This window comes from Arachis duranensis, unplaced genomic scaffold (genome assembly GCF_000817695.3).
Source record: "Arachis duranensis cultivar V14167 unplaced genomic scaffold, aradu.V14167.gnm2.J7QH unplaced_Scaffold_75098, whole genome shotgun sequence".
Classification (NCBI taxonomy): Eukaryota; Viridiplantae; Streptophyta; class Magnoliopsida; order Fabales; family Fabaceae; genus Arachis; species Arachis duranensis.
This window is the reverse complement of record NW_026265083.1, coordinates 918-12,211: the sequence shown is the minus strand read 5'-3', so window position 1 is coordinate 12,211 and position 11,294 is coordinate 918. Positions and strand designations below refer to the sequence as shown.

At 42.0% G+C, this 11,294-nt stretch overlaps 1 protein-coding gene across 4 annotated transcripts; it reads left to right on the top strand.

Moving 5' to 3' along the window:
* Window positions 1-279: 279 nt before the first annotated feature.
* LOC107458110 (poly(ADP-ribose) glycohydrolase 1) lies at window positions 280-6,348 on the top strand. Of its 4 annotated transcripts, none has more exons than XM_021127574.2 (14): window positions 280-517; window positions 1,484-1,694; window positions 2,127-2,404; window positions 2,498-2,692; window positions 2,860-2,963; window positions 3,442-3,646; window positions 3,748-3,852; window positions 4,111-4,229; window positions 4,568-4,711; window positions 5,028-5,121; window positions 5,241-5,438; window positions 5,516-5,578; window positions 5,814-5,959; window positions 6,197-6,348. In XM_021127574.2, exons 2-14 carry the CDS (start codon window positions 1,652-1,654, stop codon window positions 6,228-6,230), a joined length of 1,728 nt encoding a protein of 575 aa, XP_020983233.1. In that variant the 5' UTR covers window positions 280-517; window positions 1,484-1,651; the 3' UTR covers window positions 6,231-6,348. The 4 variants fall into 4 exon arrangements, with proteins under 4 accessions (XP_020983233.1, XP_052112745.1, XP_015931814.1 ...); XM_052256785.1 differs by having other exon boundaries at window positions 2,108-2,404; XM_016076328.3 differs by lacking the exon at window positions 1,484-1,694.
* Window positions 6,349-11,294: the final 4,946 nt, after the last annotated feature.

Here is an 11,294-nt window from a genome sequence, read left to right as displayed (position 1 = left end):
TAAAATACAATTAGATCAATTAAACCAATAAACTAATAAACAAGGTTCTGAAAACCGGACCGGACCGGCCGGTCGAACCGGTTTAACCGGGAACCAGTAATGCAGACGGTCCGGTCCTCTCTTTATAACCGCTCGCAAGAAAACCGCCAAAAAACCGTTGAACCGGTTGAGAACCGGACGGTTGAACCGGACCGGTAACCGGCCGGTTCGGACAAAACGGCGTCGTTTTTTAATTTAAAAAAAAAGGAAACGGATGCAGTGATCCACTCGTGACCCACCCCCCTCTCTTCTCCCAATCATTCATTCATTCCTAACCCAGGTCCTCAGAGAACAGAGATGAGAGAACTCTCAATCGAAGAAACCCTAGCCGCCTAGCCCTCCATCGTCGCCGCTGTTCCCAGGTCATCAGCGCCGCCGCCGTCCCAGGTCCTCAGCACCGCCGCTTCTTCCTCTTCCCCATGTCCAGAACCCAGTAACTCGGCAAGCCTCCTCATCTTCGCTGGCTTCTCGAACCCAGGTAAGTAGCTTGTCATTTTCATCTTCTCTGAAATCTGAATGTTTGGTCTTCATTTCCATCTTCTGTGACTTGTTCTCAATGCTGTAACAAAATACCACATAAAATTTATTGTGATCTTAGAGTAATTCATAAAGGAAAGAACATGGAAAAAGGAGAATTTGATCCAGAAAGGTAAGTTCCACAGCAATAGCTTCAGGTATACTGCAAAAAAGGGGGGCATATTAAACCCTAAGATAGAATGGTTTCCAGAATAATATACTAGCCCAACCCAGCAATAGGCAAGGGAATCATATGTTGGTGATAAAGAATCACTATCATGGATTCACAACATACAATTGCTAGCATGTTTACTGAATCACATGATTCAAATTGCAAATACTAATATTTAAACAACTTATGGTAGAACAAAATTTACATAAAAGTGTAAAAACATGATAGAAATGAATACATGCGTACAAACCAGCGTTTAGTTATGTTTTGAGAGCAGAAGTTTTGCCCTATGATTTTACAATATTTTCTCCTTACTAGATTCAGTTTTGGTTGTCAAAAAGAAACACAAATCTTGTTGTAGTTTTCTGTTCCTGATGTGCTTCGATGATCACTTGGTTGGACAGGTAACCTAGAAAATTTAATAATTTCCTTCCAAATGTCAACTTCATTTGCAATGGGATGGGATGATATTTTTGGCATCCATTTTGATGTTCCATTCATAATATGTATAATGGACAATAGTTCTTCTTTATCTGGTGAAAAAGGGATTGGCATACTTTTTTTCCATAACTTAAAAACATAGTATTTAGTTATTTTTCTTTTCTTTGCTAATTTGCATCGTTCTCTTTTCTAGTCAAGCGTACTGATACAATAATGACTATCAATATTTCTTCTGCTGCTATTTGATTTAAGTTTAAATTTTATACATGTGCAAACATTATATTCCAATAACTGATCAAGAAGAATGCAACCCAGGTAATTAAACCGGTAGAGAAAAGAAATACCACAAAAGAATAATAGCTTACAGTGGTGGAAGATCAGCATCTGTAGTGGATTCACTAAGCACATGCTCCAGATCTTGTATATTTTGTTTCATTTCTCGAGACAATTTGTCTTGTGCGGGAAGTTTTGTAATGCTCGGATATGACATTGTTTATGTTATCTATAATTTGCGTCTTAAATCTAGGTAATATATGTTTTATGAAATATCATATTGTTTCATACGTAATCTTTATCATAACAAATTTGTAAATTATTAAATCTTCATATATTGTATTTAACTTTTTAGGAAGGAAAAAGAAAAAAGAAAGCAAAAGACACAATATAAGATTTATATTGTGTCTTTTAAATTTCGAAGATATTTTAAGATTTATATTAGACTATAATTACATTTTAAGATGTCTATTTATAATTTATTTATTATTCTATTTTAAAACGGTTTTTTTGGTTGAACCACTGGTTGGACCGGTTAGACCAGTGAACCAGTAAACCAGTAACTAGAACGGTTTGATGACCGGTCCGGTTTTCAGAACCTTGCTAATAAATCAGTACTTAGAGTGGTTCCATGACTGATTGGGTTCTCATAACCTTCCTTTGAAGAGTATTCGTTCCTTGTTAGTGAAACGGCGTAACAAGAAAAAGAGAAAAATGGAGAAGAGGGAAGACCTGAGATCGTTTCTGCCGTACCTACCAGTGGTGATGCGTTCTTCCACACTGTTTTGGCCGTCGCATGTGGTTGAAGCGCTCAAAGAACTCGCCAGAGGACCTCTTCACAGTCACGTTGACTCAGGCCACATCCTCTTCACCGCCATTGAAGACATCAGAAACTCTCTTTCTCTCTCTTCCAACTCCTTGGCTCCTTCCACTTCTCTTGGATACTCCCTCTTCTTCGACGAGGTAATTACACACTTCCCACTCAATTTTCAATTTTGAATTGTGGGTTATTCTAAAGTTGGGATTTTGGGGTTATGCGGTGTTGTTTTGTTTCAGCTGATGACTAGGGAGGAATCAAGGAAGTGGTTTGAGGAGGTTGTTCCAGCATTGGGGAGCTTGCTTTTGAGGTTGCCATCTTTGTTGGAAGCACACTATGAAAATGCTGATAAGGTTTTAAATGTGGGAGCTATGATTGGAACCGGTCTTCGCATGTTGGATTCACAGGAAGCAGGAATTGTGTTCCTTTCCCGGGTTTGCTTCTTTTGCTATGAGTTTATGTGATTTTACTCCAACGGCATTAGAATTACAGTTACTTGCTGTATTGTATGTTCTTACTCAATAATATAACTTGCTTAATGGCTGCCACTACTGATGACTATGGTTATTATAGTCAACCTTATCATTTCTTTGCTTTTTAGGAGTTGATTGCTGCTCTTCTTGGGTGTTCGCTTTTTTGCCTATTCCCGGACCATGACAGATACATGAAACAGCTTCAAATAATCAATTTCGATCAATTGTTTGCGTATGGAATCTATAGCTTTTCTTTCTCTTTGTTAATTTGATGTTTTTAGTCTTTTGTTTTTCTTGCACTGTTGGAGCAACAGCCGAGTTCTCTTCGTCTCAGTCTCCGTGTGACCTCAAGGTCACGGGTTCAAGCCGTGAAAACAGCCACGGATGTAATTTTAGGTTAGGCTGCGTACATCATACCCTTTGTGTGTGGCCCTTCCCTAGACCCTGCGTTATGGCGGGATGCTTGTGCACCGGGCTGCCCTATTGATATCAAGATGATGCAGCCAATGTCATGCTGTTTTCTGTGTGAAATGGTGACTGAATGGGTGTGAAAAATAGGAAGAGAGGGTATTGATATTGCTCTAGTTTCATTTTTTTCTAATATTTATCTATTATAAAATTATGTCTGGTTGCAAAAATTTCTGAATGTATTAGTAAAATTGATGTAAATTTTGGATAGAACAGATCAATTATGCTTTCTTCATTTTCAGGAGTCTATATGAAGATTACAGTCAAAAGCAGGAAAGTAAGATTCGATGCATCATTCACTATTTTCAAAGGATAAGTTCTGATATGCCTAAGGGTGTTGTCTCTTTTGAGCGAAAAGTACTACCCTTTGAAGGTGATGCTGATCTAATTTCTTACCCAAAGTCTAACTTTTGGAGCACTTCGGCTATACCTCTTTGCAAATTCGAGGTAATTGAAGGAAATTCATTTTCTACTACTAGGAGGCCAATTTCTTTTTGGTTGATAATGAAATATTTACTTTACAAGGTAATACTATGGCATTTTCATAGGTTCACACTTCAGGACACATAGAAGATCAATCAGGTGAAGCTGTTGAAGTGGATTTTGCAAATAAATATCTTGGTGGTGGTGCTCTTGGAAGGGGCTGTGTACAGGTACAGTGTAGTATTACCATGAGACCTAAATTCTTGGCAAATAGGATAGCTGTTTAGATCATAGTTCCTGATATGTTTTACATGGATATGTATATGGTGTGGGGTACATTTTGTATTAGCAACTTTTATCATTTTGTAGACACTGTAGATTGAGGTATTGTTTTGCCAGGTGAAAATTTTTGCCTGCTGATGTGTAATTTTTCTTCTTTTTATTTTTATTTTTATTTTTATTATATCTTTTGTAATTGTCTGATATAGGAAGAAATTCGCTTCATGGTCAGTCCAGAATTGATTGCTGGCATGCTTTTCTTGACAGCCATGGAGGAAAACGAGGCTATAGATATTGTTGGCGTTGAAAGGTTCTCGAGTTATACAGGGTGAGCACTACAAAATGGTTTTCACTTCTATTTGGAGAAGAATATTTTTAATGCCTATTGCTCGAGTAAGGTGGAAGAAAATCATGTTTCTTCATCATTATGCTTAGCATAGTGTATTTCCTCTGTTTTTGCCTCTGTTAATGTTTGTCTATTATTTGTATGTTTTTTTTTAACTGGATAAATTCGACATCTGTTTTTCTTCTCACTGTTTTTTGTTTATGCACCGAGAAAAAAAAGGGTCAAACATTTTATTGTTCTTTGTGTTGCTGCATGTTTTCCAATATGGTATTTATTGTCCTTCGTAACCTAATGATAAAAGTATATCCTGAATTCTTTAGGTATGCATCATCATTTCGATTTTCCGGTGATTATGTGGATGAAAGGGACGTAGACAATCTTGGAAGACGTAAAACCAGGATTGTTGCAATTGATGCATTATGTAGCCCAGGGATGAGACAATATAGGGAAAAGTTTGTATTACGGTTAGTAAATCTTGGTTTATGTTCCTGAATCTCTATAAATGGGTGTTTTGTATGTATCCGCTGCAAAGTTGAAACTCTTTTCAAACTTTGTTTTAGCTTTATTTTCTCAATCATTTTGAGGAATGTGTATGATTTACGTCAAGAGATAATTATAAATAGTAGCCATACTTCATTTTTGTAATTATATTTTTCTTTCATTTATTATGGTCTTTTCCAGTTCAATTCCTTTAAACTAATGCGTATTACAAAAACAATTATTTGGGAAAATATTATTATTTGCAATGGTTAAAAAAGTTCAAATTGCTAATTCCTGTAGAGAGATCAATAAGGCATTCTGTGGTTTTCTATACCAATTTAAATATCAGAAGTATCAGAAAATATTACAAGAGAATGGATGGTCATCTGAACAGGTTGGTTTTCATCATGTCTGTCAATAAACAAAGAAATTGGATTTTTGGTTGAACAGCCATGTTTGAGTATGAAATTCTCATAAAAGATATTTCCGGACATTTTCTCTTTTGCTTTGCAGTTTGATGCTTCAACGCTAACACATATGGAAACAAGTGAAGAAGAAATTTCAAATCATGAATTCGAAAAATTTCAAAATAACTACCAACGGATGGAGCAGGGCAATAATATTGGGGTTGCAACCGGAAACTGGGGATGTGGTGCATTTGGAGGAGATCCTGAACTAAAGGCTATAATTCAGTGGCTTGCTGCTTCACAGGTAACACATATTTTGATTATTTTCATTCTTTGGTGACAATTCAAAATGTTGAATTCGTGTTGGTTCGTTCCATGCAGGCCCTAAGACCTTTCATAGCATACTACACATTTGGCTTGGAGGCGTTGCAGAACCTAGACGAGGTAATTTGAATTTTCCTTCTTAATGGTGTGTTGGCAGCTATCTTTGTGGTTTGTTTTCAATGAATATCATCATTATCCGTTGCTTCCTTCATCACTTGTTTCTCTGCAATTGGTGGATGCTGTCCATCCGTTGAGTATCTCCATCCAGCTGAGTGCCGGCAACATTTTCAGCTTGAGATGGACTTGTTTTGATGTTAAGATTCTTAGTAGGAACTTTGGGTTCGATATTGTGCAGGTGGCTAGTTGGATTTTGTCACAGAGATGGACGGTTGGGGACCTGTGGAACATGCTGATTGAGTACTCGACAAAGAGATCAAAAGGCGAAACTACTGTTGGCTTCCTCCGATGGCTTCTACCATCATTGTATGGTCATGGTGCTAGGTTCAACTCGTCAAACTCACCTTGATCAATTGTTGATTGCCTGTCCTGCTCTATCTTTGAGAAAAACTTGTAATTACAAGAAAGAAGAAAAGGATGAAAAAGTCGTTCTTTTCTTAGAATGTGTTTTCTATGTACAGTTTGATTTGGAGACTGCACTTTTTATCATTCTTTGATTTTGTATCATTGAAAATTGTATAACATAGTTGGAATTTAAGAATCCTTCATTCATTATCACAGGTCCTTTGATGGAGATGGGTGTTTGGTGACCTGAAAGTTCTTGGATGGATGAGTTTAGCTATGTCTATATTTCTAGAAAATGTTGTATTGTTTATAAGAACTAATGGATTCATTTATTGTATGTAATAATAACAAATGTGAGGTTATAGTAAGTATTTGGTTTCCTAACCAATGATGTTGAGTTCAAGTCTTAGGAATAGAAAGAACATTTTTTGACCATACCCAAAAAAAATAAATTATGATTTTTAAAGAGAAGAATAAAAGAAGGGTATTTTAAGGAAAAAAATAGACATTGATTCTCTTTGTTCCCTTTCTTTCCCTTTTTTTTTTGGTACGTTAAGTGCCACGTTGATAACTGGAAAATGGATAGGGAGTAGGGACCCATTTATCCCTTCACCCTCTCTATCTTCATCCTTTTCAACCTTCTTTCCAAGGATCAAATTCAGTGGTGAACTTTCAGAATATTAGTAGCAACAGAATAAAAAAATAGGCCCTTGTTGGAAGCCACAATAGAGAAGGAAGAGAACATTGTCGGCGTTAATAATAAAGATTGTGATTGTTGCTTGGTGCAACAAGGTAGTAGTTGCAAAAAGAGGAGGTTGATAAGCGAGCAAGTTGAGTTTCTGGAGAAGAACTTCGAGGTGGAGAACAAGCTTGAACTCGAAAGGAAGTTTGATAGGACCAGTAGTAACAGAAGGATCAAGCTTTATTGATATACCGGGATGGCCAATTAGCTCTCCCTAGAAGGTTCTACACAGTTGGAACTACCAGCTCAGAGAGAGAGAGAGAGAGATCCTCTCCAATTTCTAACAGAATTCACAACAGAAAAACTATCCTCCCTAAACAACTATATCCTAGCTATTTATAACAACCTCTCAGCCAGCTGGATATCCTAACAACTCCTAAAACACTTCTACTTGACCCCTATTTACCTCTCCTTTTGTAACACAGTCCAAACCTGTTAGTAGTAGGCACCTCTCTATCAATACTCCCCCCTCGGACAACCACCTTGTCCTCAAGGTGGAGCTCCGAAAAGGTGGCCCGCAGTGTCGCTGCTCGCTCCCAGCTGTCCTCACAAGGAGATAGGCTCACCCAGTGCACCAAATACTCCAAGGCCCTATCTTCTGCGGTTCGCGATGCCACAATCTGGGATGGCTGCATCACCAGCTCACCGTCCTCAGCCAGCCCTGGTGGAAGCGTCTGTACCTGCTGCTGCGGCGGGACAGCCTTTTTCAACTTGCTAACATGGAAGACCGGGTGAAGTCTGCACCCTTGAGGCATGGCTAACCTGTATGCCACTGCCCCTATCCTCTCAACCACTTCAAACGGTCCATAGTACCGAGGGCTTAGCTTTTCATTGACCCTCCGCGCTAGTGTCCACATCCGATAAGGTTGCATTTTCAAATAAACCCACTCACCCGGCTTGAACTCGATATCTCTTCGATGCCTATCCGCTGCTGTTTCATCCGCTGCTGAGCCTGCACCAAGTGCATCTTCAACTCTGCTAACACCGCATCCCTGGCTGCCGTCAATGCTGCCACCTCCTCAACATGTGATGGAAATGTCTCTCCCCGAAAAAGAATAGGTGTCGGAACCCCATAAAGTGCTTGAAATGGAGTTGTTTGGGCTGAGGCATTGTAGGAGGTATTAAACCAAAACTCAGCCCATGGTAGCCACTCCAACCATTTCTTTGGGTAGCCCCCCACAAAGCACCGCAAATAAGTCTCCAAACAGCGATTTTTGTAGCTCTTGGTCGTGAGCCACCTCCTCTTCCACCGTTTCCCAGAGGTTCATATGTACTACTGAAATCGCCCTTGCCATCATTTTCCGTGACAACGCATCTGCTGCCTTATTCTCAAGGCCTGGCCAGTATCGGATCTCAAAATCCAAGCCTAACAATTTAGTGGTCCACTTCAAGTAAGTTGGGTCCATAAGTCGCTGGTCCGTGAGGAACTTCAGACTTCGCTGATCTGTGAGAACAATAAAATGGCGACCCAACAAGTAATGCTGCCACTTTTGGACAGCGAAGACAATGGCCATCAACTCCCTCTCATATGCAGATTTTTGTCGGGCCCTTGGAGATAGTGCTTGGCTTAGGAATGCTATTGGTCTGCTTTGCTGGGACAGCACCGCACCCAACCCCTCACTCGATGCATCCGTTGCCAAAACAAAGTCTTGATTGAAATCCAGAACTGCTAGAGTCGGTAGGTCTGCCATCAGCCTCTTCAATCTTTCGAAAGCCTCCTGTGCCCTGTCATTCCATTCAAACGCATTTCGCTTTGTCAGCTCCGTTAACGGCTTGGCGATTACCCCATATCCTTGCACAAACCGCCTATAGTAGCCGGTAAGGCCCAAGAATCCTCGTAAAGCTCGCTGGTCCGTAGGCACCGGCCACTCTAGCATCGCTGTAGTTTTGTTAGGATCCGCCAAGACCCCTTGTGCTGAGATAATGTGGCCCAAGTACTCCACTGAGCTCACTGCAAATGTGCATTTCTTCTCATTCAACACCAGCTGGTTCTCCACTAAAATCTGGAAAACTTGTTGGAGATGAAGGGCATGGCTAGCCATATCCTGACTGTAGATGAGGATATCATAAAAAAAAACTAGGACAAATTTTCGCAATAGAGGCTTAAGAATGTCATTCATCAAGGCTTGGAAGGAGCTAGGGGCGTTGGTCAAGCCGAAGGGCATGACTAGAAACTCATAATGGCCCTCATGAGTGCAGAAGGTGGTCTTGTGGATGTCTTGATCCCTCATCCGAATTTGGTGGTACCCCGATTTTAAATCCAGCTTAGAGAAAACTGCAGCTCCCGCCAATTCATCGAGTAGCTCATCAATGACGGGAATAGGAAATTTATCCAGCACCATAATACCATTTAATGCCCTATAATCGACACAAAATCTCCAGCTGCCGTCCTTTTTCTTCACCAACAATATTGGACTCGCATAGGGACTGGAGCTTGGCCGAATTATCCCTGAGGCCAGCATTTCTCGTACCATTAGTTCAATTACTGCTTTCTGATGGTGCGGGTAACGATAAGGTCTTATATTCGGAACTGAAGCTCCTTCTATTAGTGGAATGGCATGATCATGGTAACGATGTGGTGGCAGCCCCGGTAATGCCTGAAACACCTTAGCATGAGATGCTAACACTGATTCGATTACCTGCGGTACCTGCAATACCGTAGCCGCTTGCAAAGTCATGGGCCACAGCTGGACCATAAATCCTTCTCCCCCTTCTTGAATGGACAAAACTGCAGATTAAAGGTGCATACCTCCATAGCACAGCTCCGGGTCCCCCTGCAATGTGACCATGCTATCCCCATTCCGAAATCGAAGGCGTGATTTTTTGAAGTTTGCAAGAACGTCTCCCAACTTATCTAGCCACGCCAGTCCCAGGACAAATTCCGCTTCGTCAGTTGGGAAGATGAAGAAGTCTTCCTTGATTGCCACTTCCTTGAATTGGAGTGTGACACCCAGTATTGGTACTGTCCGCTACCCTGACCTGGAACTTAGGGGTGTTGTCAATTCTCAGGCCCAACTCGGTGATAATCTCTGGTGTCGCGAAGTTATCCGAAGCTCCACAATCTATGAGAACGCGTACACGGCGGCCATTTACCTTTGCCCAGGCTTTGATTGACTTGTGATGTCCACTCAAGCTCATGAATTTAAGCTCCAATTGTCCATGTTCCCCTGTTTCCGGAACTGCCTCATGCTGTAACCAATCCGCTTCAAAGTCTGGCTCCATGATTAAAAGCTTGAACTCTCTATTCTTGCAATTGTGATCTGCAGTGTATGGTTCGTCACAGAGGAAGCATTCCCCCTTGGCCCGCTTAGCTCTATATTCCTCGTTGCTGAGATGTCTCAGTCCGCGCCGTCGCAAGGGGTCCGTCGTCGATTCCACGCTGTTGCTTGCTGCAGAGGTGGACGCTGTAGCGGGATGCACCACTTTGGTAGCGGTTGAATTGGCAATGGCGAAGTTGGGAGCCAGTTATTTACCGCGTCCCGATGCCCCTCGCAAGGCAGCGTTGCGGTTTTCGACCTTCTGTGCCAGTTCCATTAACTCGTCCACTAACTGGTATGGGAACAGTTTACATTCTTCCCCTACTTCTGGTTTTAGTCCATTCAAGAAGAGATCCATCAGCAACTCTGGCGCAATTCCACGGAGGGGCCGTGCTTGAAGCACGAACTGGTCAACATAGTCCCGCACTGAGTTCGTCTGTTTCAGCTTCAGCAGCACTTGATAAGGGCTCTGTAGCCGTTCCGGTTGGAAATGCCGCAGCAGCGCCGCACTGAAAAACCGCCACTACAACACCGGCGCCGTCGCCTCCCACCACCTGAACCACATAAATGCCCTTCCTTCCATTGCAAAGGTGGCGACCGTGAGCCATTCCTCCTCTGGCACTGCGCGCAGCAAGAAGAATTGCTCCATGCATTCAACCCAAACCACCGCGTCGTCTCTGCGGAAGATCGGAAGTTCCAGCTTTCGCCATTGCTCCGGTGCGCCGCGGCTTCCGGCCGATGAGCCTGCGGCCAGGTGCGATCCCGGTGAACCACGCTCATTCCGATTAGGCACGCGATTTTTGAACGCATCTATTCGAGAATCGAAGCGCTGTAGCGTCTCCTGCATCGATCGGAACATCTCCTCCATGCGCGATTCAATCGTGTCAAATCGTGACTCCATTTTTCTCGATCTCGATTGCACCATTCAGCGTCGGGATCCTCAAGCTCTTGATACCAGTTGATAGGACCAGTAGTGGCAGAAGGATCAAGCTTTATTGATATACCGGGATGGCCAATTAGCTCTCCCTAAAAGGTTCTACACAGTTGGAACTACCAGCTCCAATCCGCTTCAAAGTCTGGCTCCATGATTAAAAGCTTGAACTCTCTATTCTTGCAATTGTGATCTGCAGTGTATGGTTCGTCACAGAGGAAGCATTCCCCCTTGGCCCGCTTAGCTCTATTTTCCTCGTTGCTGAGATGTCTCAATCCGCGCCGTCACAAGGGGTCCGTCGTCGATTCCACGCTGTTGCTTGCTGCAGAGGTGGACGCTGTAGCGGGATGCACCACTTTGGTAGCGGTTGAATTGGCAGTGGCG

Coding starts and splice junctions, on each gene's coding strand:
- LOC107458110 (XM_021127574.2), top strand. CDS start 1,652: ATGACATTGTTTATGTTATCTATAATTTGCGTCTTAAATCTAG. Junction 2,693..2,859: donor GAATTGTGTTCCTTTCCCGG/GTTTGCTTCTTT, acceptor TTTGCTTTTTAG/GAGTTGATTGCTGCTCTTCT. Junction 5,439..5,515: donor AGTGGCTTGCTGCTTCACAG/GTAACACATATT, acceptor CGTTCCATGCAG/GCCCTAAGACCTTTCATAGC.